Raw genomic sequence first — 23,903 nt, forward strand, 5'->3', positions numbered from 1 at the left:
TTTCGGTCATTTCCTTCTACTGATAGAGGCAGTTCATTTGATTTTTCTCTTTATGATCATGAATTTGACAATGTCAATGGTCATTTTCCTTTAGTAAAAGATTTTCCTTTTTTTTTCTCTCCAGTTTTAGCTTATTATTTCTAAACTTATGTGAGTTAAATGTATCTCTCTGGGCAGGATGACATACTGTATTCCTCTTTCAAAATGGATATGCTCACATTTCTTCATCAGACAGAAAAGCCGGCAGTCACTGAAATAAAGCCCTGAAGTTCCTTCCTCCTTTTCAGTGGCTTAAGGACAGGAAGTACAGGTAAGACATATTTTTCACTAGAAGTACATTTTTTTTCACTAGATTTCCTAACCAGCAAATATAAGTTGAGAAAAGAACTTGAAACATTTTCAGGATGGGTTGCTAATGCAGTTCCTTTTCATAAACTATTTTATACTGATAGGTGTGGTATTGAACTAGCAAATTTTATACCTCTCTATATATGGAGGCTTCACGTTTTTAAAAAACTTGTGGTTACCAAATAAGCCTTTCTATAAAGCTTCAAGTATGTTGTGGGAAAGCTGGAGAGTAGAGGGATTTAAGGTGGTTGCTGAATTTCAATGCTTGTCTTGACTTGACCGCCTTAAGATCTCTGAGAGTGTGAGCTACACTCTTTAAAAAAAATTATTTGTTTGGCTGCACCAGGTTCTAGTTGTGGCACATGAATGAGATCTTTAGTTGCAGCATGTGGGATCTAGTTCCCTAGCCTAGATCAATGCCAGGGATTGGCCTGTGGGATTGAATCCCAGGCCCCCTGCTTTGGGAGTTCAGCGTCTTAGCCACTGGATCCAGCTATACTCTTGACCTTCTGTAATTCCTAGACAATGGTATATAAAGCTACCATGGATTATGTGAGAACCATAATTATAGTAGTTGAATTAAATGGTTGCTATTACACCAGATCAGATGTCTACATGTACATGTGTTCTCTGTGTATAGTCACCGATGATCCCGCGGGAAATTGTCTTTGACGATGGGATTCCCCTACTTGAGTTTCAGATTCTTTGTTGATGCCTGCCTTTCCTCTTCTTATTCTCCCACCAAAAGCCTGGATCAGCAAAAGAATAGTTCATCATCAACCAAAGATATTGAAAGCGTAGTCTTGACCAACTGATTGGGCAGAGGGGAGGGATCGTCAACCTCTGACAAAGGAAATATGGAAAGCAGGTATGGAAGCTGTTTTGGAGAAGAGACCATTCAGATACTTGAAGTCACCCTGTGACTCTCATTTCCACTTAAAAATTTTATTTATTTGGCTGTGCCAGGTCTTAGTGGCAGCTTGCAGGATTCCTAGTGTGGCATACAGACTCCTACTTAGTTGAGGCATGTGGGATCTGGTTCCCTGACTAGGAATGGAACCCAGGCCTTCTGCATTGGGAGCACAGAGTCTTAGCCACTGGACCACCAGGGAAGCCCCCTCTCATCTGCTCCTCTGAGATGATGACATACGGTGATAGGAAAATTAGAGTCTCTGAGACCCTCTTCATACGGACACAAATTGCTCTTCTAATATTTCTAAGATGTGCAATTATCATTAATAGTGGGGTCCACTCTTCAAGCAATGTGAGCCTTGGTTGTCCATCAGTAAAACCAGAATGACAACAGCCACCTTCCCAAGTGTGAGCAGAAAGTATGTAAAAGGTCAGGACCCCATTAGATTCAGAGCTCCCTGGCTATTGTTTTACTCCTGTTTTATGAACAGACTTGCAGCCTGGTTTGGTTAAGTTGCTCAGTGCATGATAAATGTTTGATAAAGGCATCTTGGATAATTCCTTATGATTCTTGGAAGTGTTTTGGTGATGGTGGAATGGAAGGCATCTCATCGAAACTAAAAGATCTCAAAAAGGTAGACGTTGACAAACAAAACCCATTGAGTTATCCCACACGGATGGGGTTTCCAGAATGGACCAGCTCTCACCTTCAGTTCATGGCAGTGCTGGCAATAACTGCCATGCCCTCGCACAGACCCACCTCCCCAGGCTCTATTCTTGCCCTTGAGCAGGACTGCCCCGGGACGCTGTCTGGGTCACGGTGACGTCCCTGACACTTGTTTGTTTTTTCGTTTATTTATTTTTGGTTGCACTGGGTCTTCACTGTTTCACGCAGGCTTTTCTCTAGTTGCGATGAGCAGCGGCTCCTCTTCATCGCGGTGCACAGGCTTCTCACTGTGGTGGCTTCTCTTGTTGCCAGCATAGGCTCTAGGCTCGTGGGCTCAGTAATTGTAGCACACAAGCTTAGTTGCTCCACAGCATGTAGGATCTTCCCAGACCAGGGATAGAAACCCTGTCCCCTGCATTGACAGGTGGATTCCTGTCCACTTTACCACCAGGGAAGTCCCCTGACACTTGTTTATAATATAGAGCCCAATGTTCTTCTCTTTGAGAATCTGATTTAATATGGTTTGAAGAGCTCAGACATCTGAATTTGTAACAAGCATTCTGGGTGATTCTCATAATGGAGATCATTTGAGAAACACAATCCCAGAGAAAAAGGCATAGCCTAGGGACAGTCCCAGGCAGCCTGAGGTCCTATGCCAGCAAGTGAGCTTGTTATGGACAGAACATCTGTCCACTCAAGATTTGGATGGGAATTTCTGAGGACTGGAGACTTACAGGTGTCGTGGTAGCCGATTTTCTATGATTGGTCATTGGTCATTCAATCATGGAACCATGGAATGTTAGAGCTGAGATCATCTTAGAAATCGTAGAGTCTCATGATTTCCCCAGTCAGGGAGCTTTAAAAAAAAAAAGCATGTTTCCCAGCCAAATCCCCAGAAGTTTGAGTCCCCTAGCTCTAAGGTGAAAGAACAGCTATTACAGTCCAAATAGTTTATTTTGCAAATAAAAAATCCCGAAATGCAGAAGGAGGCTAAGTGTCTTAGCTAGAGTCACACAGCAAGTTAAGTGTCGATATCAATTTGTTTTGGCTCCTGAATTCTTCTGCATTTATTTGGACAATAGAATTGATTATGATTTATGCACGAAGATTTGTCCTAGGCTGTGCAGCCTGCGAGACAGGCTCAGTTCCTGCCAGCATGGAGCTTTGATTCTAGTTAGGGGGAAAGTCTCTAAAACAAGATGTTTTTCAGACAATAATGAGTGCTAAGACAAAGCAATCCAACACGCAAGTAAAAAGAGAGATGGCTGCTGGCTGGGGCAGTGGGGAAGAGGGAGGGAGGTAGACCACTTGATCATGCTGCAAGTGGTCAGTGGAGGTCTCTCTGGGGACGAAGCACAAGATAAGTCATGAGGGAGCCATATTAGGTCATACAGGGTTTGGCGTCTAATGCTTTGGAATGGACTCTTTATCTCATGGATGGAGGTCTGGTGAGGTTATCAGCACAGAAGTTACATTCTCAGGCCTGTTGTCTAGGCAGATGCTTCTAGGACTTATTTCCAGGCAGTGACTGGAGATGGAGATATTGTCCCTTCAGTGGCTTTGTGGGCAAAGGAAAGGCAAACAGAGGTGGGAGGCAGACCGCATCTTGAAAGGCAGTTACTTATCCTGCCCTATTCCTTGATTACAATCTTGGTAAGAAGATAAGAAGAGCCACCTCTCACCCCCACATTGTTACCACTGGGGAAAAGTGATGCGGTGACTCTGGTCCCCGTCCCTGGCCCCCTAGGTCTTCCACCATCTTGTGAAGCTGTTTCTTCTCTGAACACGCCCTCCTCTCAGCGGATCAGCTGCCGGGTGGAAACATCCTGACTTCGGGTCCCACCTGGGCAAACGGATCTGGAGGGACCTCCCACTGTATATGACCCTGTTCGCCTCCATCCAAGATAATGTCTCTGTGGTTTTCTGGGTTTGCCTCTTCCTGCTTCCTCAGAGAAGTTGGTGCATGCTCTCTCTCCTCACCCTCACTTGCATTTGGCCTGCTCCCCCTCCCACTCCTTCTCCTCCAAGGTGGAATGAAGTCAGCAAAGGAGGAGACATTTCCTTGTCCTGTCTCCTGTGCACAGGGTAGCCTGGGGAGGGTGTGGCTTGCCCCACTCCCCACCTTCCTTTCTGACTCCCTCGTCCCGGTCACCCTAGGCCCTCCACACTTGTGGGTCTGATGGGCCGTGGCCAAGCCTCACAGAAGCTGTCCAGTACTGCTTGTACCCAGCTTCTCTGTGGCTTTTACCGTCAATACCGAGTCTTTCCTCCAAACTTCCTCTGTGCTTCAGGTCAGGGTGGTCTCTGTGTTCTGTTTCCCTGACATGGGTAGCCCCTTCGGCCATATGAGGACGCTGGGAAGGTGTCACTTATGAACCAGGAAAAGAGGCCTCACAGAAGGTGATCCTGCTGGTGCCTCGATCTTGGACTTTCCAGACCCCAGAATTTTGAGAAAGATGTTTCTCTTGGGTATATCACCTGGTCTTTGGTTTTCTGTTATGGCAATCTGAATGGCAAGAATACACGGAAGACCTGTGCCAAATAGGCCTTAATGACCAGGATAACCACGATGGTGTGATTACTCACTTAGAGCCAGACATCCTGGAGTGTGAAGTCAAGTGGTCCTTAGGAAGCATCACTACAAACAAAGCTAGTGGAATGATGGAATTTCAGCTGAGCTATGTCAAATCCTAAAAGATGATGCTGTTTGAGTGCTGCACTTAACATGCCAGCAAATTTGGAAAACTCAGCAGTGGCCACAGGACTGAAAAACACCAGTTTTCATTCCAATCCCAAAGAAGGGCAATGTCTTCAAAGAACGTTCAAACTACCTCACAAACCATGGGGTCACAAAGAGTTGGACATGACTGAGCGACTGAACAACAACCTGAATGGACCCGGGTATGCACCCAGCAACCTCATCTCTCCTCTCTTTCAAATGGTTTGAAGCGTCCAACAGCCACTCTATCAACAAGGTGGACAAAACCACCATGAACACAGCCCCTGGACATTCTACCCTGGGGTGACCTTCTTTCCCTTTCAGACTTCAGAGAATCCTTAGAAATGCCACCCAGCAACAATGCTCCCTGTTTCACTTGGGGCACAAGTCAAACATCCTCTGTTCTCTAGCATCTATTACAAACCAGCAAAGCACAGACATTCTCATTTATACACATGAGCTACAGGCCTAGCTTCCCTAACAAGAATCTGGCATCTTCACTCAACTTGGGTCATCTTTTCAGGAAAACTTTCTCTTAACTCTTTCTAAGCTGCTCATGAAAATATATGTGATTAGAAGTGAAGTCAAAGTCGCTCAGTCGTGTCTGACTCTGCAACTCCATGGACTGTAACCTGCTAGGCTCCTCTGTCCATGGGATTCTCCAGGCACGAGTACTGGAGTGGGTTGCCATTGCCTTCTCCAGGGGATCTTCTCGACCCAGGGATCAAACCTGGGTCTCCTGCATGGCAGGCAGATTCTTTACTGTCTGAGTCACCAGAGAAGCCTGAAAATATACATATTTGGTGAGAAACTTAAGAAAAGAAAAAAAAAAGTATTCCAGGGAGAAATAGCATCAAAAGAACACACTGTACAGAGTATAAATTCAAGCAGGACCCAGAGTCGGAGATGCCCTTCTGCCTTCAGTTGAGTAAGAAGTGACATACGCAGGACTGCCACACACCGCTGAAAACACCACTTGAATGCAGGCATGTGAGGGCTCTTGGGTAGGACCTGCCCTTTCAAAGCTTCCTGTGTGACTTGCGTTTTGATTGCTGGTTCCAATTTCTTCATTTCCCATTTCTTGATTTACAGAAATGAAGAGGATTCTCAGGGTGGAGCTCTGAGGGGCAATGTCCTCTACTCTGACCACAGAACCAATGTCCTGAGGCGATGACAGGGACCCAGGGAGAATGAGGCTCTCTTTGGGCTGGATACTTCTTTGGCTTGTCGCACGAGGGAGAATTAGAGGATTGAATACTCCAGGTAGGGGGTTTTCACTTTTCCTGCTGACCCTGTGAGTCTTATGTTCCAAGTTAAAAGTGACAGATATTCTGTAATACATGAGAAAATGATATAATTATACAGAGCACTTCCTTTCTGCTGTTAAAATGGGGGTGACGTGTTTGGGGAGACATGATTGGGCTGAACAGCTTTGAGTTGATCCCAAGCATTGATGGGGAGCCCAGTTACCCTCTCTGAGTGTTCAGCGGATGCAACTGAAGAGGAATTACAGGTGGGTTGGCCATCTCTAACAGGAAACCTCCATTACTATTAGTGATGCTGAAGACCAGTGGAAGGGAATTAGACCTGAACTTCTTTTCCTCACAAAATGGGAAATAATAAGAAGAAAGACCCATGGGAGCTTAATTCTTTGTGAAACCATATACTCTTTGGAAATATAAGTTAGAGTGTATTCTTTTTTTTAAATTACAACTTTCAATACTTATTTAACAGAATAGGCAATTTTCCAGTCACTGTTTAAAGACAGAGTTGCTTTTTTTTTTATTGGAATGTAATTGCTTTACAATATTGTGTGCGTTTCTGCTTTACAACACCGCAAATCAGCCATATGTACACACATATCCCCTCCCTCTTGGACTTCCCTCCTACCTCCCACCCCACCCCTCTAGGTCATCACAGAGCACCGAGCTGAGCTTCCTGGGCTGTGCAACTGTTTCCCACTCTATATCTATTTTATTCTTTATAGTGTATATGCACCAACGCTATAGAGTTTCACCTTCTAATGTGTTTCTGGGTTGTTTTGCTTATTGTGGTTTCCAGATTGCATCACTGAAAAGCCACTTAGAACATACTCTGCAAGGTGTGGAGAGGAGTTTGTCTTGTTTTGTGATTTGCCAGAGCCACAGAAATCCCACTTCTACCACGGAAGTCAACTCTCACCCACCCGAGCTTCTGAATACCTGCCCTGTAGTGGCAGTAAGAACCTATCTGATGTCCAGTGGTACCTACAGCCTCAGAATGGAGACCCAGCAGTAGAAATCACTCAGAATGCTCCTCAGGTCATCCAGGAGAAGAGCAACCTTCATTTTCTGAGCACGGGGATAAATCATGCCGGGTTATATATTTGTAGACCTAGGATGAGGTAATGTCTCAAGTGCATTTCTCTCTGCAAACATCTCCACGTCCTTTACTATCTGAATATAGCGGCTGTGTTCATGTTGTTGTTCAGTCGCTAAATCGTGTCCGACTCTTTGTGACCCCATGGACTGCAGCACGCCAGGCTTCCCTGTCCTTCACTATCTCCCAGAGTTTCCTCAAATTTATGTCCATTGAGTCGGTGATGCCATCTAACCATCTCATCCACTGTCTTCCCCCTTCTCCTCCTGCCTTCAATCTTTCCCGGCATCAGGGTCTTTTTTCCAATGAGTCAGCTCTTCCCATCAGGTGGTCACAGTATTGGAGCTTCAGCTTCAGCATCAGTCCTCCCAATGAATATTCAGGGTTGATTTCCCTTAGGACTGACTGGATTGACCTTCTGTGTTCATGGGACTTTATTAACTTCCCTAGGAGCCCCCAAGAGAATGCCTGCTGTGTCCGGATGATCTTGGAAGTTAAGCCCCAAACAAATATGTCCTGTGAGAGTTCTGTCTCACATAAGCAACACCTTCTTCTTGGTAGTGTGAGCTCCATTTACTGCCCAGGTCTCAGCCACCAAAGTGATGCACAAAGTCCAGAGGTGACCTGGTACCAGGTAAGAATGACTTCTCTGAATCTGATGCCAGAGTTTGTTTTTTTATGGTAATAGCTCCTTACGTACATTATAGAAGCATGGGTTTGAATCTGAGGTCTAGAGCAGGGGTCCCCAACCTCCAGAATCTAACGCCTGATGATCTGAGGAGGAGCTGATGTAATAATGATAGAGCTAAAGTGCACAATAAATGTAATGTTTTTGAATCATCTCAAAACCACCCCCTCCCCCGACCCTGGTCCATGGAGAAACTGTCTTCTATGCAACCTGCCCCTGGTGCCGAAATATTGGGGACCACTGCTCCAGAACTTCCCAAAGCGTGGCCTCATGTCTACGGAAAAGACCTGACTTCCTAAAGCAGTCTATCCCCTAGCAGCCACAGAGTCTGATGTCCCAATCATTAGAACCACCCTCTTGATCAGTGCCAGAAAATCCTCTAAAACTCAAGTCCATGACATGGGAGGTTAAGACATAAACTTATGACCACTCGCTCATGCAGAAAACCTGATTTGTTCAACTTTACTGCCTTTGGAAAGCAAAGGGTATGGTTAAGGTGAAAGGTGCACCCAACAAGTGTGTCTTGAAGGGTTTCTAGAAGCAGCAGGAGACCAGAGTAGTTTCTGAAGAGGGCACATCTGGGCAGACCAGACAGCAAACACAAGGCCTCCCAGGGGACAGGTGTCTCGCACTGGTGAGTAGCGGGTGGGGGGAGGGCAGTGTTAAGCCAAAAAGGGAACAGGAACTAGGGAAAGACAAGTTCCCAAATGATTCTGAGTTAGGAATGACGTGTGAGTAAACTTCATGACAAAAACATTTCACATTTCCACTGAGTCTTATGGTTTCTCTGAGTCCTATCAGATACACAAATGCTGCATGAGCATCTCTTCTGATGGCAGTTGACCCCAGGGTGGCAGAATCTGGGAAGAGAGTTTAAATTGCCTCCTACACTTGTAATGCTTGTTTGAAGTTCAATACTTTGCTTTAAGAAAGCATGCGAAAGTTTAAATTCGACTTCCAAATATATCTGTTTATTAATGTAAAATCATTATTTCAAATTGCCACTGGTCAAATAATTTTTATGATTTCTTTAAAAAAATGTACTTATTTATTTGACCATACCGGGGCTTAGTTGCAGCCTATGGGATCTAGTTCCCTGATCAGTGATCAAACCCGGGCCTTCTGCATTGGGAGCACAAAGTTTTAGCCATTGAGCCACCAGGGAAGTCTCTACCTGTTGGCTTTTTCTATTCCCAGACTCAGCATCAGATACTCCTGGAGGTAAAATTATTGTGGGGTGAGATGCTATTTCCTCACTTGATTCTCTTGAGATTCAGTGACAACCAGTGTTATGGCCATTGTAGAAGTAAGTAAACAGGGAGGGTGAGTGTGTGTTTAAGGCCTCAATTTTATATTTTAAAGTGACACTGAAAACATACTGCCCCATTGAAATCCTAATTTAAGAAACACCTGACTACAAAGAGGTATCATTTCACACTGGTCACCATGGCCTTCATTAAAACGTCTACAAATAGAAACTGCTGAAGAGAATGTGGAGCAAAGGAAACCCTCCGACACTGGGGATGGGAATGTGAAGTCGGTGCAGCACTATAGGCAGTGCATGGAGGTTCCTCAGAAGGAAAACAGAGTCGCCATACCATCTCGCAACCGCACTCCTGAGCACACGTGCAGACGAAACTCTAACTTGGAAAAATACGGGCATCCCAATGTTCACTGAAGCACTATTTACTATAGCCAAGGTATGGAAGTGTCCATCCAGTGAATGGATAAAGAAGATGTCGTGCACACACACACATGCACACAATACAATATTACTCAGTCATAAAAAACAATGGAACATTGCCATTTGCAGGAACATGGGTGGACCTGGAGATTGTTACACTAAGTGAAGTAAGTCAGATAGAGAAAGACAAGCATCATATGATATCTCTTATATGTGGAATCTAAAATACGACAAAAACGAACTTATTGATGAAAAGGAAACAGATTCCCAGACATAGAAAACAAACTTATGACTACCAAAGGAGAAAGGAGGGGAGGGATAAATTAGGAGTTTGGGATTAGCAGATACAAATGACTATACATAAAATAGATAACAAGTTTCTACTGTATAGCACAAGGTCCTATAGTCAATATCCTGTAAAAAGCCATGATGGAAAAGAATAGGAAAAAGAGTATGTATATGTATATACTTCTGCTAAGTCGCTTCAGTTGTGTCCGACTCTGTGCAACCATAGATGGCAGCCCACCAGGCTCCCCCGTCCCTGGGATTCTCCAGGCAAGAACACTGGAGTGGGTTGCCATTTCCTTCTCCGATGCATGAAAATGAAAAGTGAAAGTGAAGTTGCTCAGTCGTGTCTGACTCTTTGCGACCACATGGACTACAGCCTACCAGGCTCCTCCGCCCATGGGATTTTCCAGGCCAGAGTACTGGAGTGGGTTGCCATTGCCTTCTCCATTATATGTATATACATGTGTGTGTGTGTGTGTGTGTGTATACAGATGACACCACCCTTATGGCAGAAAGTGAAGAACTAAAGAGCCTCTTGATGAAAGTGAAAGAGGAGCGTGAAAAAGTTGGCTTAGAGCTAAACATTCAGAAAACTAAGATCATGGCATCTGGTCCCATCAATTCATGGGAAATAGATGCGGAAACAATGGAAACAGTGAGAGATTTTATTAGTTCAGTTCAGTCACTCAGTTGTGTCTGACTCTTTGTGACCCCATGAACCACAGCATGCCAGGCCTCCCTGTCCATCACCAACTCCTGGAGCTTACTCAAACTCACGTCCATTGAGTCGGTGATGCCATCCAACCATCTCATCCTCTGTCATCCCCTACTCCTGCCACCTTCAATCTTTCCAAGCATCAGAGTCTTTTCAAATGAGTCAGTTCTTCGCATCAGGTAGCCAAAGTATTAGAGTTTCAGCTTCAGGATTGGTCCTTCCAGTAAATATTCAGGACTGATTTCCTTCATGATTGACTGGTTTGATCTCCTTGCTGTCCAAGGGACTCCCAAGAGTCTTCTCCAACACCACAGTTCAAAACCATCAATTCTTCAGTGCTCAGCTTTCTTTATAGTCCAACTCTTACATCCATACGTGTATAGTGTATGTGTGTGTGTGTGTGTGTAACTGTTTGCTGTACACCAGAAACTAACACAACATTATAAGTGAACATCCTTGAATCAAAAATAAAAAATTTCATAACCTCTAAATTGTAGTAAGTAAAGTCAGTGGTTCTGTTCATTATTTTCAGTTCTCTCTTAAGAACAAAGCTTCCCACAGTTCAAATGAATCCGTCATCTGGGGTGATCAACATCTTACTATGTCAAGGTGGCTGTTCCCAGTCCTGGAAAGTAAGCTTGTCCCCAGTTATTTAAGTTGAAAATGCATTTGAAGTTTCAATGTTCGTGTCCCTGAAATGAAAGCTTTGTTGCTTTCTGGTAAGCACAATCCACAGGGTAGTTGACAGCTTTCTGTATAAACCACTCTTACGAACGAAACCCTAACACCGTGTGACATGCACAAAAGGAAGTTTTATTTCTTCTCTGGCTTGGCTTCAAAGGTCAGGATGTGTTCAGTGGTGATGTAGCATCTGTCTTAAAAGCAGGCAAACAATGACTGTTGTTAAAATTGTATCTTTTTTTAAAGTTTTTATTTTGTATTGAAGAATGATGCTAAAGCTGAAACTCCAGTACTTTGGCCACCTCATGCGAAGAGTTGACTCATTGGAAAAGACTCTGATGCTGGGAGGGATTGGGGGCAGGAGGAAAAGGGGACTACAGAGAATGAGATGACTGGATAGCATCACCAACTCGATGGACGTGAGTCTGAGTGAACTCCGGGAGTTGGTGATGGACAGGGAGGCCTGGGGTGCTGCGATTCATAGGGTCACAAAGAGTCAGACACGACTGAGCGACTGAATGAACTGAACTGAACTGAAGTGATACCTGATTAACAATGCTGTGATAGTTTCAGGTGGACAGCAAACTCATACATGTATCCATCCTGATAAAGATTTGGACAGGTCGTTATTTAGGTTATGTTTCATGAACTGCGTGAAGTGCATGCATTGCATGTGTGTGTGTGCACCTGTGCTTACACACACACGCACACATACATGGTATCATGGAAAGTCACAGACCTCCTGGAAGCAGCATATCACTAAAAGTGATGACATTAGACAAACGGGGCTTCCCCGGTGCTAGTGGTAAAGAAACAACCTGCCAGTGCAAGAGACATCAGAGATGTAGGTTAATAATTTAATAATAAATAGATTAATCATAAATTTAACATTAATGATCAATTAATCAATTAACTCAAATGGACTGGACTGTAGCTCACCAGGCTCCTCTGTCCATGGGATTCTCCAAGCAAGAATACTAGAGTGGGTTGCCATCCCTTTCTCCAGGGAATCTTCCTGACCCAGGGATCAAACCCAGGTCTCCCACATTGCAGGCAGATTCTTTACCGTCTGAGCCACCAAGGAAGCCCTAAATAAAAATATAAGGACAAATAACTGGCCTAAACAGAATTCATCTAGAGATGATGTTATATTGAGCTGGTCCAAAAGTTCCTTTGGATCTTTCTTTGAGATGTCGTGGAAAAACCCAAATGAAGTTTTTTACCAAGTCAGTATCACTGGGAGGGCTTCCCTGATGGTGCAGAGGGTAAAGAATCTGCCTGAAATATGGAATACCTGGGTTCAATCCCTAGGTTGGGAAGATTCCCTAGAGAAGGGAATGGTAACCCACTCTAGTATTCTTGCCTGGAGAATCCCATGGACAGAGGCCACAGTCCATGGGGTCACAAAAAGTCGACACGACTGAGAGATTCATTCTTTCTAATATTAAGGGGAGTGTGTTTTTTGTTCAATCTTTAGTGAATCTTTGACCCAAGGCAGAGTTAGAGCAGTGGGAGAGGCTCTTCTGGAAGGGCTTGGGGCACTGAGCCTTGGGTGCCCACGACACGGCCGTGACCTCCTGCCAGTAGGACTGTGCCCGAATGACTTTTCCACTGGTGGTTTAAGATGGCCTCACTCACACACCACAGCACTGACGTGGCTGCTGCATCCTCTCTGAACCTGAGTTCCATGGAATCTTCACACATAGACCGCCACTTCTTTTCATTTCCTCTGGCCTCATTCTTCTTGTCCCTGATACCCAGTGACATTCTGTGAGCCCAGGGTCATGGGGAGCTGGGGAGCAGGTGAGACTCGCCAGACCAAAGGCTGATATGATGCCAGGGAGGGAGGGGGTTTTGGAAATTATTTCCAAGGTCCACACATTGGCCCATTCAATGGTTCTCACTGTGAAACTTCTGAACCCTGGGCAACTTCCTACCCTCTGTGCAACGCTACCATCCACAGGGTGTCAGAGGTGTCAGTTCTCTGTAGGACTCACTGATGCTCTTTACATACACTCACGCTGATCCGCTCTTCTCCTTCCCTGTTTTGTTCATGACTGTTTCATGTCTGAGCAAAACAAAGAATTTCTCATGAGGCCCCAGCGGCACCTCTTTCTACTTGGATCATTTACGATTGTTTTATTAGAAGGGCTTCCCATCCGTCTTGAGACAAATGGTTTATCTCTTTTCTTTGATGTTTTGCTTGAGTTCTGTCTCATAAAGTCTTGTTTTTAAATTTTTGCTTATTTTCGGCTATGCTGGGTCTTCGGTGCTGTGCAGGTTTTTCTCTAGTTGAGGCAAACGGGGGCTACTCTCTAGTTTAGGTGTGCAGGCTTCTCATTGCTGTGGCTTCTCTCGTTACTTCAGTAGTTGCTGCACGGCTTAGCTGCCCCTTAGTGTGTGGAATCTTCCCTGATCAGGGACTGAACACTTGACTCTTGTGTGGGCAGGCAGATTCTTTACCACTGAGCCACTAAGGAAGCCTCCATCTCATAAAATCTTAGTGATACATACTCAGCCATACTTACTTTTCATTAAAATAAATCAGGCTCACTTAGTAATTACTCATCTTCCGCATGGCCCAGCTACAGTCTGGTTCCAGTTCTGCATCCTCTTCTCTGTACTACTTTCTCATATAATTTAAAACCCACCTTCACCAATTTCTGTTCTTCAGGTATATTACCATCTTCTCTAGAAGTTTCATCTCTGAGTTTTACCCCATGCTCTGAAGCTTCCTTTTAAAAGCTTCTTGATCCTTGAGATCCACTAAACACTGTCTAACCTCATCTGTCCCCCTTCTTGGTCTTGTTTGACTTCCTACCTGCAGTTGCCCAGCTCTGACCAGCTCTGATCTTCTCAGCCCCTGGCCAACCTACTGGAAATTCTTTCTGGGGCCACAGGAAACACAACAGAGACTTGAGGAGGGGAATTCCTGCTTCTGCGAGTCAGCAGGCAAAGTGGAAGGGAAATTCCTTAATCAGAACATGAAACTCAGAATCAGAAAAATGTAGATGGATCCTCAGGTCTCTCATGAGCTGTACGATATGGAGTAAAACACAGACTTCAGAACCTCAGTTTCTCATCTGTAAAATGGAAGCGTAGTCTGTGCAAACCCAGTCAGAGAATCCTTAGAATAATCATATGAAATACGCAGAGAAAAAACTTAGCAGTCTACATGCATTGTCGTTAATGGCTAAGTCATGTCCAACTCTGTTATGAGCCCATGGACTGTAGCCCGCCAGGCTCCTCTGTCCATGGGATTTTCCAGGCAAGAACACTGGAGTGGGTTGCCATTGCCTTCCCCAGGGGATCTTCCTGACCCAGAGATCAAACCCGCTTCTACTGCATTAGTAGGTTGATTATTTACCACTCAGCTACCAGGGAAGTCTCTACATGGGTAATCAGATCAGATCAGTCGCTCAGTTGTGTCTGACTCTTTGCGACCCCATGAATCACAGCACGCCAGGCCTCCCTGTCCATCACCAACTCCCGGAGTTCACTCAGACTCACGTCCATCGAATCAGTGATGCCATCCAGCCATCTCATCCTCTGTCGTCCCCTTCTCCTCTTGCCCCTGATCCCTCCCAGCATCAGAGTCTTTTCCAATGAGTCAACTCTTCGCATGAGTTGACCAAAGTTGACCAAAGGTGGCCAAAGTACTGGAGTTTCAGCTTTAGCATCATGGGTAATAGATTATCATTATTTTGTTTTGTTTTTTAAATCTCTTTTCCCTTGACTGCAGTGGTGAGAAATATACCATTGGAGTACTTGTTGGTACACTCTTAGTGGGGAGTTGGAAGGCCAAGTGCTATGTGAAGGTTAGAGAATTAATGATTACAAGACTAATGATAAACTTATCACCCATCATTCAGTAAATATTACAGTGTCCCTAAAGATACAAACACAGAATTTTTTTCACAATTTGAGGGTATGATTTCTGCAATATCCTTATGTCTGACTGACCTTCTCTGGTTCAGATTTGTGAGGTTTGGCTATAGCAGCACTTTATCTGAATAGTAACTCTCTGGTTACGTTCTTTAATTTTCTTCTCTCTTGCATTAGAATGGAAAACTTCTCTCTGAAAAGAGGAGCAACCCAATTGAAGTGGATGAAGTTTATTACTATCACCAGGGCACGTACGTGTGTGATTACACTCAGACAGATAATTCAAGTTCATGGACAGTAAGAGCTGTTGTTCATGTGAAAACCATTGGTAAGTGAGATTTTTTGGTTTCAATATTTGATATTTCAAGTCCAATTACCCAATTAAAGTTATCTTCTTTGGCTTAGTGATGTTTTTCCTTTTGGGGGGTGAGGGGAAGAAGATAGTCATAGACTACAGTCATGAAAAGCCTGGAATATTGGTAAACATCAATTTTCCATTAACCCAGCTTCCATCCTCTAAGGAAGGCCTTTTTGTGGATCATATTCAGGTGTCACAATTTGGTTTTTTTACGCACTGATTCTTTGTTTTGTGATACTATATATATATATATATATATTGGACTTTCCTGGCAGTTCACTGGTTAAGACTTTGCCTTCCAAGGCAGGGGACGTGAGTTCAATCCCTGGTCAGAGAGTCAAGATCCCACATGCCTGCTGGCCCAAAAACCAAAACATAAAACAGAGGCAATATTGTAACAAGTTCAATAAAGACTTTTAAAATGATCCACCTCAAAAAAAAATCCTAATTAAAAAATGAAAGATTCATGCACAGAAACAAAAAAGATTAAGTATTTCACACATGAGTGGTAATACGTTTAAAAATAATACTAAAGGTTTCACATCCAGAGATAAGCGACCCTCATGTGCCCGTCACCAGCTTCAACAGTGGCTTTTCCATCCCACTGCTTCTTTACTGAAACAAAACGCTATAGATAGAGCTTGAGGTCTGGGTCCCCAGCCCTTCCCACTTCCTCTCTTTGCAGTTGTAGCCCACTGTTTCCATCTACATGTTTATGCTTTTGCTACGTATGTATATTTCCATTAATAAAGTAGGATATTGTTTTATGTTATAAAATGAGATTTGTGTTATAAACACATGGGATTGTTCTTAAGCATTATTTTGCTAAATTATACCCCCATGAGCAATGTACAGATTCCTATTTGTCCCAAATATTAATAATATTTGGTGGTTTCAGGCTTTCTATTTATTTTATTTTTTGAATTATGAAAGTATGATAATATGTTTATAAGAAACTTAGAAAATCCAAAACAAAGTTACATATAGTTCTACTATATACTACAATTACGTTTTTAAGTAGATAGATGGAGATTTTTAGTTGGAGTTTGAATATAAAACTCTCAAAAATTAATAGAATGAATATACAGAGAAGCAGAAGGATATAGTAGACCTGAAAAGCACTGTGAACCAATTCAATATAATTAAGATTTATACAATTTTCACACAACAGCAGAATATACATTCTATTCAAGTTTCCATAGACTATAAGCCGGGAGACATTGGGACATATCCAAGGACATAAAACAAGGTGCAAAAATTTCATGGTCTAAAGGTATTGAAATCATACAGAGTGTGCTCTCTTATCACTGTGGAATCATGTTAGAAATCAATATCAAAAGATATTTGAAAGTAACCCACGTAGTTTCAACTGCAACGTGACACTTAGCAAGAGAGATCTTTGACTTGGCCATTGAAAGCCTCAGTAAAGTCAGAAGAGGTTTCAGACTTTCTGATTTGTCTCAGCTGGACTCTCTTTTTCCATTCCGATTTACGTTTCTCTGATGACTATCAAAGTTGAATACCCCGTCACTCGTTTCTTGGCCCATTGGGCTTATTCTTCTGTGACTTGTCTATTTTCACCCCAGGCTTTCCGTTGGGTCATTCTCATTCGATTTACAAATATCAGCATGGATAAACTATATGATATAATTTAAGTATGGCTGATCTCAAAACATAACCACTCAGAATGGTTGACTTAGCTCTGAGTAAATCCATTAATTACTTTTACTTCCTCTTCTTTCATTACGAGATACAAACCACATGAGGCACCCCGAGACCTGTCTCCTTCCTGGCCCTCGCACTCGCCACCACTGCCGACGTCAGAGATTTACATTTATAAGAGGTTGTTCCTTGGGTGAGGGCTTAGAAGGCAAATAGCCCACATGGAGCACTGGCTGCTCCTCCAAGTGCAGTTGCTCTTTCACTCAGGCGTGATAACTCGCCCCATCAAACTTTCAGTGGCAGGATTTGCTTTTCTCTCTCCCAGAGGATACCTTGAAACATCCATTGCATCTTTTCATGCCTTCTCTGTCATCATGTCTGTCTTCCTCACTTACTCGTTCATCCTCTCACGTATTCATTCTCACACAAGTATTTGTAGAACCTCTAATACATTTCAGGCACTGGGCTTGATGCTAAAGATGTAACAGTGAGCATCTGGACATTTCTCTGACCTCCCAGAACTTTCTATCTTGTGGGACAAACCAGGAGGATTCAGGCTTCTACGGTTCAGTAGGATGAATAGAGAGAAAGGGAAGCAGTGAAGCATGAGGGAGGCCCATCAAACCCACACCTGGGTACCGAGGCCAGCGGAAAAGTGAGGGGCAAAGACAAATCTTGCCCACTGAAGATGGGCAAGATGCTATTCCAGCCAGAGTGAGCAGCACAGCTAATGTGCGAGAGATGAGAGAGAGCATGGTGCATTCAGGGCGCAGAAGAAAGTGAGTTGAGGGTATCTGGAAGCAGAACTGACTCCACACTGTTCTAGTAAGTCTGGACTTTGTTCAAGGAACAACCGGGAGCTGTTGAGGGTCCTATGAAGGAGAGTGTCATGAATAGATCTGGTTTTGACATAGATCTCTCTGCTTATTGTGCAGAAAATGTGTTTGGGGGAGCAACAGTGGAGGCAGGAAGAAGAATTAGGAGGCTGCTATGAGGCAAGCAGGCAACTGCTGATGGCGGCCTGAACTAGGAGGGATGGAGGGATAGAGAGAAGTGAATGAACTCCAGAAATATTTAAGGAGTTACACGTAAAGGGGCTTGGGAATCAGGAGTGAGGAAGAGGGAAAAGGAGGAGTCCAGGACGAGAGCCAGGTTTTAAGTTGGGCAAGGAGGTGGACTTTCTGTAATACACTGAGAGAAGATGAGATAGAATGGGGAGGAACGGGGTGAGCTGGGATGGGATGGAACAGAAGTGGAAGGGCAGGATGTGGTATAGGGGGCTGGTAGAGGGAACAGGCGAGAAGCAACAGGTTTGAATTATGCTCTTGAAAGATGTCTCTTGTCACTTTTGGGAGGAGGGGCTGTGCTGGGTCTTCATTTCGGTGTGTGGGCTTCTCTAGTTTCAGTGCATGGGCTTCTCTAGATGTGGCTTGGGCTTAGCTGCCCCATGGCACGTGGGGTCTTAGTTCCCCAGCTAGGGTTGGAACCTTGTCCCCTGCATTGGAAGGTGGATTCTTTACCACTGGACCACCAGGCAAGGCCTCTCTGGTCACTGTTTGAGCAGACCTAGCAGAGGTGATTAGAAATGGCTTTATATATATGTAAAAAACATGTGGATGGAGTTTAAGTGCAAGATGAAAGAGGAAACTCAAAGACGGTTTACTTTTCTGGCATGATGAGTTGGCAAGCCGTGGTACCATGTCATGAGACAGACGAACAAGAAGTGAGTATGAGGAGGAAATTCAGTGTTAGCCTTGAAAGGACTTTCAGTCACCAAGTCACCGTGACAAGTGGGTGTTTGGGTAAACCAGACTGGGATGTAAGAACTGGAGCTGTGAATGTGAGAATGGTTGGCATACAGTCCAGGGAGACGGGGTCAGGCTGGGAGTGAGGACAGAGAGAAGAGAGCCAGAGCATCCAGGGCTGGGGGGTGTGGGGGACGAGGAGCGTCCTCACAGGAGTTGAAGCAGGGGTGCGAGGACAGAGGAAAACTGCCCCGGAACTCAGAGATAAGGTGTTGCAAGAAGGAGGGAGTGAGGCTTGGCCTCATGTGGTGAGACCCGGGAACAGATCACTGGCTCTGGGAAGAGAAGGGTCATTATTTGCATCAGCAAGTGGGTATCAGTGGAAGGGCAGGAGGGAGCAGTTACACAAGTGAAACTGATGATGCAGGAGAGAGAACCTTTCAAGGGCAGAGACGTCTCACGGGGAAGGTACCTGGAGCTGCCCCACATGGAGAGCAGGTGCAATGAAGACCACCCGGAGAGAACTGCGGAGTGATATTCACCAGAGGCAGAGTGGAAGGAGGAGCCCACAGCGCTTAGTGCAGTGAGCAGAGACTGGGAGGACAGGCCAGCTTCGGGGCCCGGAAATGTGCTGCCCAAGGAGGAGAGGAGAGCGTGCCCGGCAGCAGCCAAGGCTGCTTGCTGTTGTTTAGTCGCTCAGTCATGTCTGACTCTTGTGACCCCACGCAGGGTCCCACCAGGCTCCTCTGTCCATGGGATTTCCCAGGCAAGAACACTAGAGTGGGTTGCCATTTGCTTCTCTGACCTAGCTACTAAGAGGGAAAGCAAGTTAAAAACTCAGCTGTGCCCAGCAGATTTTTGTGCAAGGAGGTCATGGAGGTCACTGGCAACTTTGGCCAAAGGGCTTTCAGTGGAGAGATGGGAGCAGAAATCAGATGCGTGGGAGGGGAGGGGGAGGAAATGAACACACAGTGCTCCTTGCAGAACTCAGCGGGGAAGGAAGAAGGGGTGGGGATGTGAGTTGAAGGGTGTTTTTCCTCCGTTTTAAGATGGAGAGACTGGGGAATTCCCTGGAGGTCCAATGATTAGGGCTCTGAGCTCTCACTGCTGAGGTTGCAGGTTCAATCCCTGGTCAGGGAACTAAGATTCCTACAAGCCACTGCGGGGAGTGGCAAAAAAAAAAAGATGGAAAGACTGAGCAAGGATAAATGCTGATGGGAAGAGAGAGAGAAAGTCAAAGATACAAGAAGTAGGTGGTGTAATTGAAGGAAGGAGGTCCCTGAGAAGTGGGAGAAGAATAGGAGGTGCCCAGAGTAGAAGAGGTGGATTTTCCTATCTTAGGAGATGAGGCATCTTCAGGAGGGAGTTTGACAGTGGAGGCACATTTGAAAGTTTGTGACAGAAAGTTGAGGGATAAATGATTCATGAAGGGCTGAACTCACCTTTATTTTGAAATAAATCGTAAATTTGAGGATGGAGGAAGAGGTGAACTCCAATCTGGCTGACCTGCATTTCCTCAGGTGGGTTCTCCTTCCTGTTCCATTTCTCCAGATGGACCAAAAACCAATCTTGGAGGGTAAAGATGAGGGTTCAAGTCTGTGGTCAGCAAGCAGGTTGGCCTGGAAGAAAATGTACCTGGACAGATATGGACTTATCAAGGACTCCTGTTTTGCCAAAACCTGCAATCTGATGTCACAGTCATTTCTGGAAGCATGATTTTCACATGCAAACTTGAATTTCTAGTCTTATGGATTATGAATAAAATCTGGAAAAGTTCCCCCAAATTAGATCAAAATGTGACCCTGCAGACCAGGCCTTCATATTTCCAATGCAAATAATGATTTCTATTTTTATCTTTTAGTGAAGAACACTAATCTCAAACCAGATATTCTGGATCCCATCAAGGACACCTTGGAAGTAGAACTTGGTAAGATGGGTGGGGTCATCACCCCTGAATGACCTTGTGCTTCTGGGAGCAGGTCTAAGTGTGGTTCAAGGAAGAGCATCAGGATTTCAAGTCAAACAGAACCGGAGGTGAATCTCGACTCGGCCACTGACAAGTTCTGTGACCTTATACAGTTGCTAAATCTCTTGAAGCCATGGTTTGTAAAAGTGACCTCACAAAATTGCATTGAGAAATAAGGGTGACTTGAATGTCAACCATGGTTAATAGATTTTTAAAAAAGATTCTTCTGTACTCCACATAAATTGGAACATAGATTGGTTAGGTCCATTGATTATAAATTTAACCATTTACCAACTTAGGCAGCACAAAGTATGTATGAACACAGAGTTTGGTTTGGCCTTTAAGATAACCACAAAAGAATACTACAATCCCTGTTTAAATAAGTTGTATTCCAAAGTAGTGTCTTCTTTGGGGTGGAGGGGGAAGCAATGTCTAGTGGTTCCCTTTGATTTTGTCAGCTTCAATAATATCTGCATCTTCCCACATAGCCAAGTAAGAACTGCTGTCTTCAAAACCAAGTGCTGATTGTGCCAGTAAAATAAATGCTACTTTAAGTGTTAATAAAGTATTTATCCTTGTAGAAAGAAAAAAAGTAATATTATTATAAAAGACCACTGCGTAGCAGTTTCTTTTAGATGCTAATTACAGCTCCCCTGATGGCTCAGGGATAAAGAACCCAGGAACCAAAGCAGGAGACACTGGTTTGATCCCTGGGTCAGGAAGATCCCCTGGAGGGGAAAATGGCAACTCACTCCAGTATTCTCGCCTGGGAAATCCCACAGAGGAGCTTGGTGGGCTACAGACAAGACTTGGTAACTAAACAAGAAGATAATATTATCTCATTATAGAAAGAAACGTCAAAATAGATATGGTAAATTACCACTAGGTGGCGGTAGCGGTATATCCTGATAATGAACTAGAGCTACTGGGCTGGCTAAATGGCTCACTGGGTTTCCCCTGTAAGACCTCATGGAAAAACCCAAATGAAGTTTTTGGCCAACCCAATAGTACAGGCAACATCACAAGAATGAAAGGAAGGAGGAAAGAAGGAAGGAAAGCATTAATTAATATAAAAATAGCCAAGTTACCTATGTGCTGTGCTAAGTAGCCTCAGTCGTGTCTGACTCTTTGCAACCCTGTGGACGGTAGGCTCCTCTGTCCATGGGGTTCCCCAGGCAGGAAGACTGGAGTGGGTGGTCATGCCCTCCTCCAGGGGATCTTCCTGACCCAGGGCTTGGACCTGAGTGTCTCATGTCTCCGGCATTGGCAGGAGGGTTGTTTATGGTACCAGTGAATGTTAAAGTTATTACTGTAGGAAAAGCATTATCAAGGTGAGTTTTCAAATGAAGTCCCTAAACTTTATATGGTTAAAATACTGAATTTCTGGATAACCTTCCCCAGAAAATGGGTAGAAAGAGGGCAGTACAGTTACGTACACACCCATCCACAGAGCACAATTCAAAATAGAGCTGAATATCCAGATAATCACAAAAACCTCAGGATTTTCATTTAGCATGCAAGTGCTTTTGGCCACCTGATACGAAGGGCCGACTCACTGGAAAAGACCCTGATGCTGGGAAAGATTGAGGGCAGGAGGAGAAGAGGGTGACAGAGGATGAGATGGCTGGATAGCATCACCAACTCAATGGACATGAGTTTGAGCAAACTCTGGGAGATGGTGAAGGACAGGGAAGCCTGGCAGGCTGCAGCCCATGGGGTCACAAAGAGTCGGACAACAACAAGAAATGCAAATACTGCCTATAAAATATTCTTCAGCAACACCCTTGTAACTGCTTGAGCAGCAGCGTTGGAAGACAGGGCTAGTCACTGAAACTGCTCATTTTCCTGGTGTTTATCCTGAAACCACATCAGAACTCTTAGTGTATGACCATGCCAGTCTTCATTTGGGTAAATATAGCCACAGGTTTGAGATCTATTCCTGGTTTTACACGTTTCTCAATGGCTATGTCCGGCACGCCTGCTCTACCTGTGAACCTGACCGCCTCAGGGGACAGTTTCCAGGTGGCGTCTTCCTCCTTCACAGGGCACATCATTCTCACCAGCGGCCTTCCTGTTTTCTGTGGCCCCTTCCTTTTCAGGAAAGCCTTTAACGCTTAACTGCACGGCACGATTTGGCTTCGAAATAAACTTTAATCCTGTGATAAAATGGTACATCAGAGATTCTGACCAGGAGTGGGAAATCAAAACACCCAAGGGAAGAAGGTAAGAAGGAAATGAGCCAACTTATTCTTTGCAACTCCCACGAAAGGCTTTCACCTTTTAAAAAACCCCTCAAATGTCCACCCAGAGCTGCACGCACACACCCACGGTTGATGGTGTGGCCACTAGTGCCAGCTAGTGGAGCAAGCAAAAGCGTAGACGTGCAAAGTGTGAGTTAATTTTAAACTTGGGGACCAAAGGCAGTTTTGTATGGGCTTCCCTGGTGGCTCAGAAGTAAAGAATCTGCCTGCCAAGACAAGAGATGTGGGTTCCATCCCTGAGTTGGGAAGGAGTAGGAAATGGCACCCTCCTTCAGTATTGTTGCCTGGGAAATCCCATAGACAGAGGATCCTGGCGGGATACAGTCAAAGAGGGTCATAGAACTAAATATTTCAGTTATTTTATTACTTTTTAATCTATTTTTTATTTTTGGCCTTGTGACTTCTGGGATCTTACTCCCCTGACCAGGGATTGGACCCAGGAACCTGGCAATGAAAGCCCAGAATCTTAACCACTAGACTATCGGAAGTTCTCCCCTATCTCCTTTTTTTTTTTTTCCCTGTACTTTTTTTTTTTTTTTGGCTGCGCTGTGCAGCATGTGGGATCTTAGTTCCCTGACCGGGGATCAAACCTGCATTCCTTGCATTAGAAATGCAGTCTTAACCACTAGACTACCAGGGAAGTCCCTGAAGTCCCTTTTTAAAAATTACTTAAAAATTTTTTATTTTTAAAAAATTTTATCAGCTGTTTCAAAGTTCTGTTTGTAGAACAGTTTGCTGTGGCTGCTTTGCCCACCATGCTAACAAGCAGACACTGACCCAGGCTACTTGAATAGACTCGGTGTGTCCAACAGACTGGAGAAGACTCTGCACCCGTGCCAGACTCTCCCATCCCCCCGTGGGGTCCTCCTTTCACAGTGGGGTGAGTCAGGGTCTGAACTCTGTAGTCCTTAATGGTCCGAGTGTATCCAGAGGAAAAGGCACAGGAATAAGCAGTCTGACCAAAAT

General features: G+C 44.5%; 1 protein-coding gene across 1 annotated transcript in view; it reads left to right on the forward strand.

The window, feature by feature from the left end:
• Nucleotides 1–23,903, forward strand: part of IL18RAP (interleukin 18 receptor accessory protein) — a 30,494-nt gene continuing 6,591 nt past the window's right edge. Inside the window, exons 1-7 of the mRNA XM_061431794.1 lie at nucleotides 1–310; nucleotides 5,739–5,909; nucleotides 6,708–7,029; nucleotides 7,455–7,638; nucleotides 15,123–15,273; nucleotides 20,572–20,637; nucleotides 22,776–22,899. Coding sequence (XP_061287778.1) covers nucleotides 5,837–5,909; nucleotides 6,708–7,029; nucleotides 7,455–7,638; nucleotides 15,123–15,273; nucleotides 20,572–20,637; nucleotides 22,776–22,899 — 920 coding nt within the window. The 5' untranslated portion in view covers nucleotides 1–310; nucleotides 5,739–5,836. The remainder of the gene's footprint in view (nucleotides 311–5,738; nucleotides 5,910–6,707; nucleotides 7,030–7,454; nucleotides 7,639–15,122; nucleotides 15,274–20,571; nucleotides 20,638–22,775; nucleotides 22,900–23,903) is intronic.

This window comes from Bos javanicus, chromosome 11 (assembly GCF_032452875.1).
Source record: "Bos javanicus breed banteng chromosome 11, ARS-OSU_banteng_1.0, whole genome shotgun sequence".
Classification (NCBI taxonomy): Eukaryota; Metazoa; Chordata; class Mammalia; order Artiodactyla; family Bovidae; genus Bos; species Bos javanicus.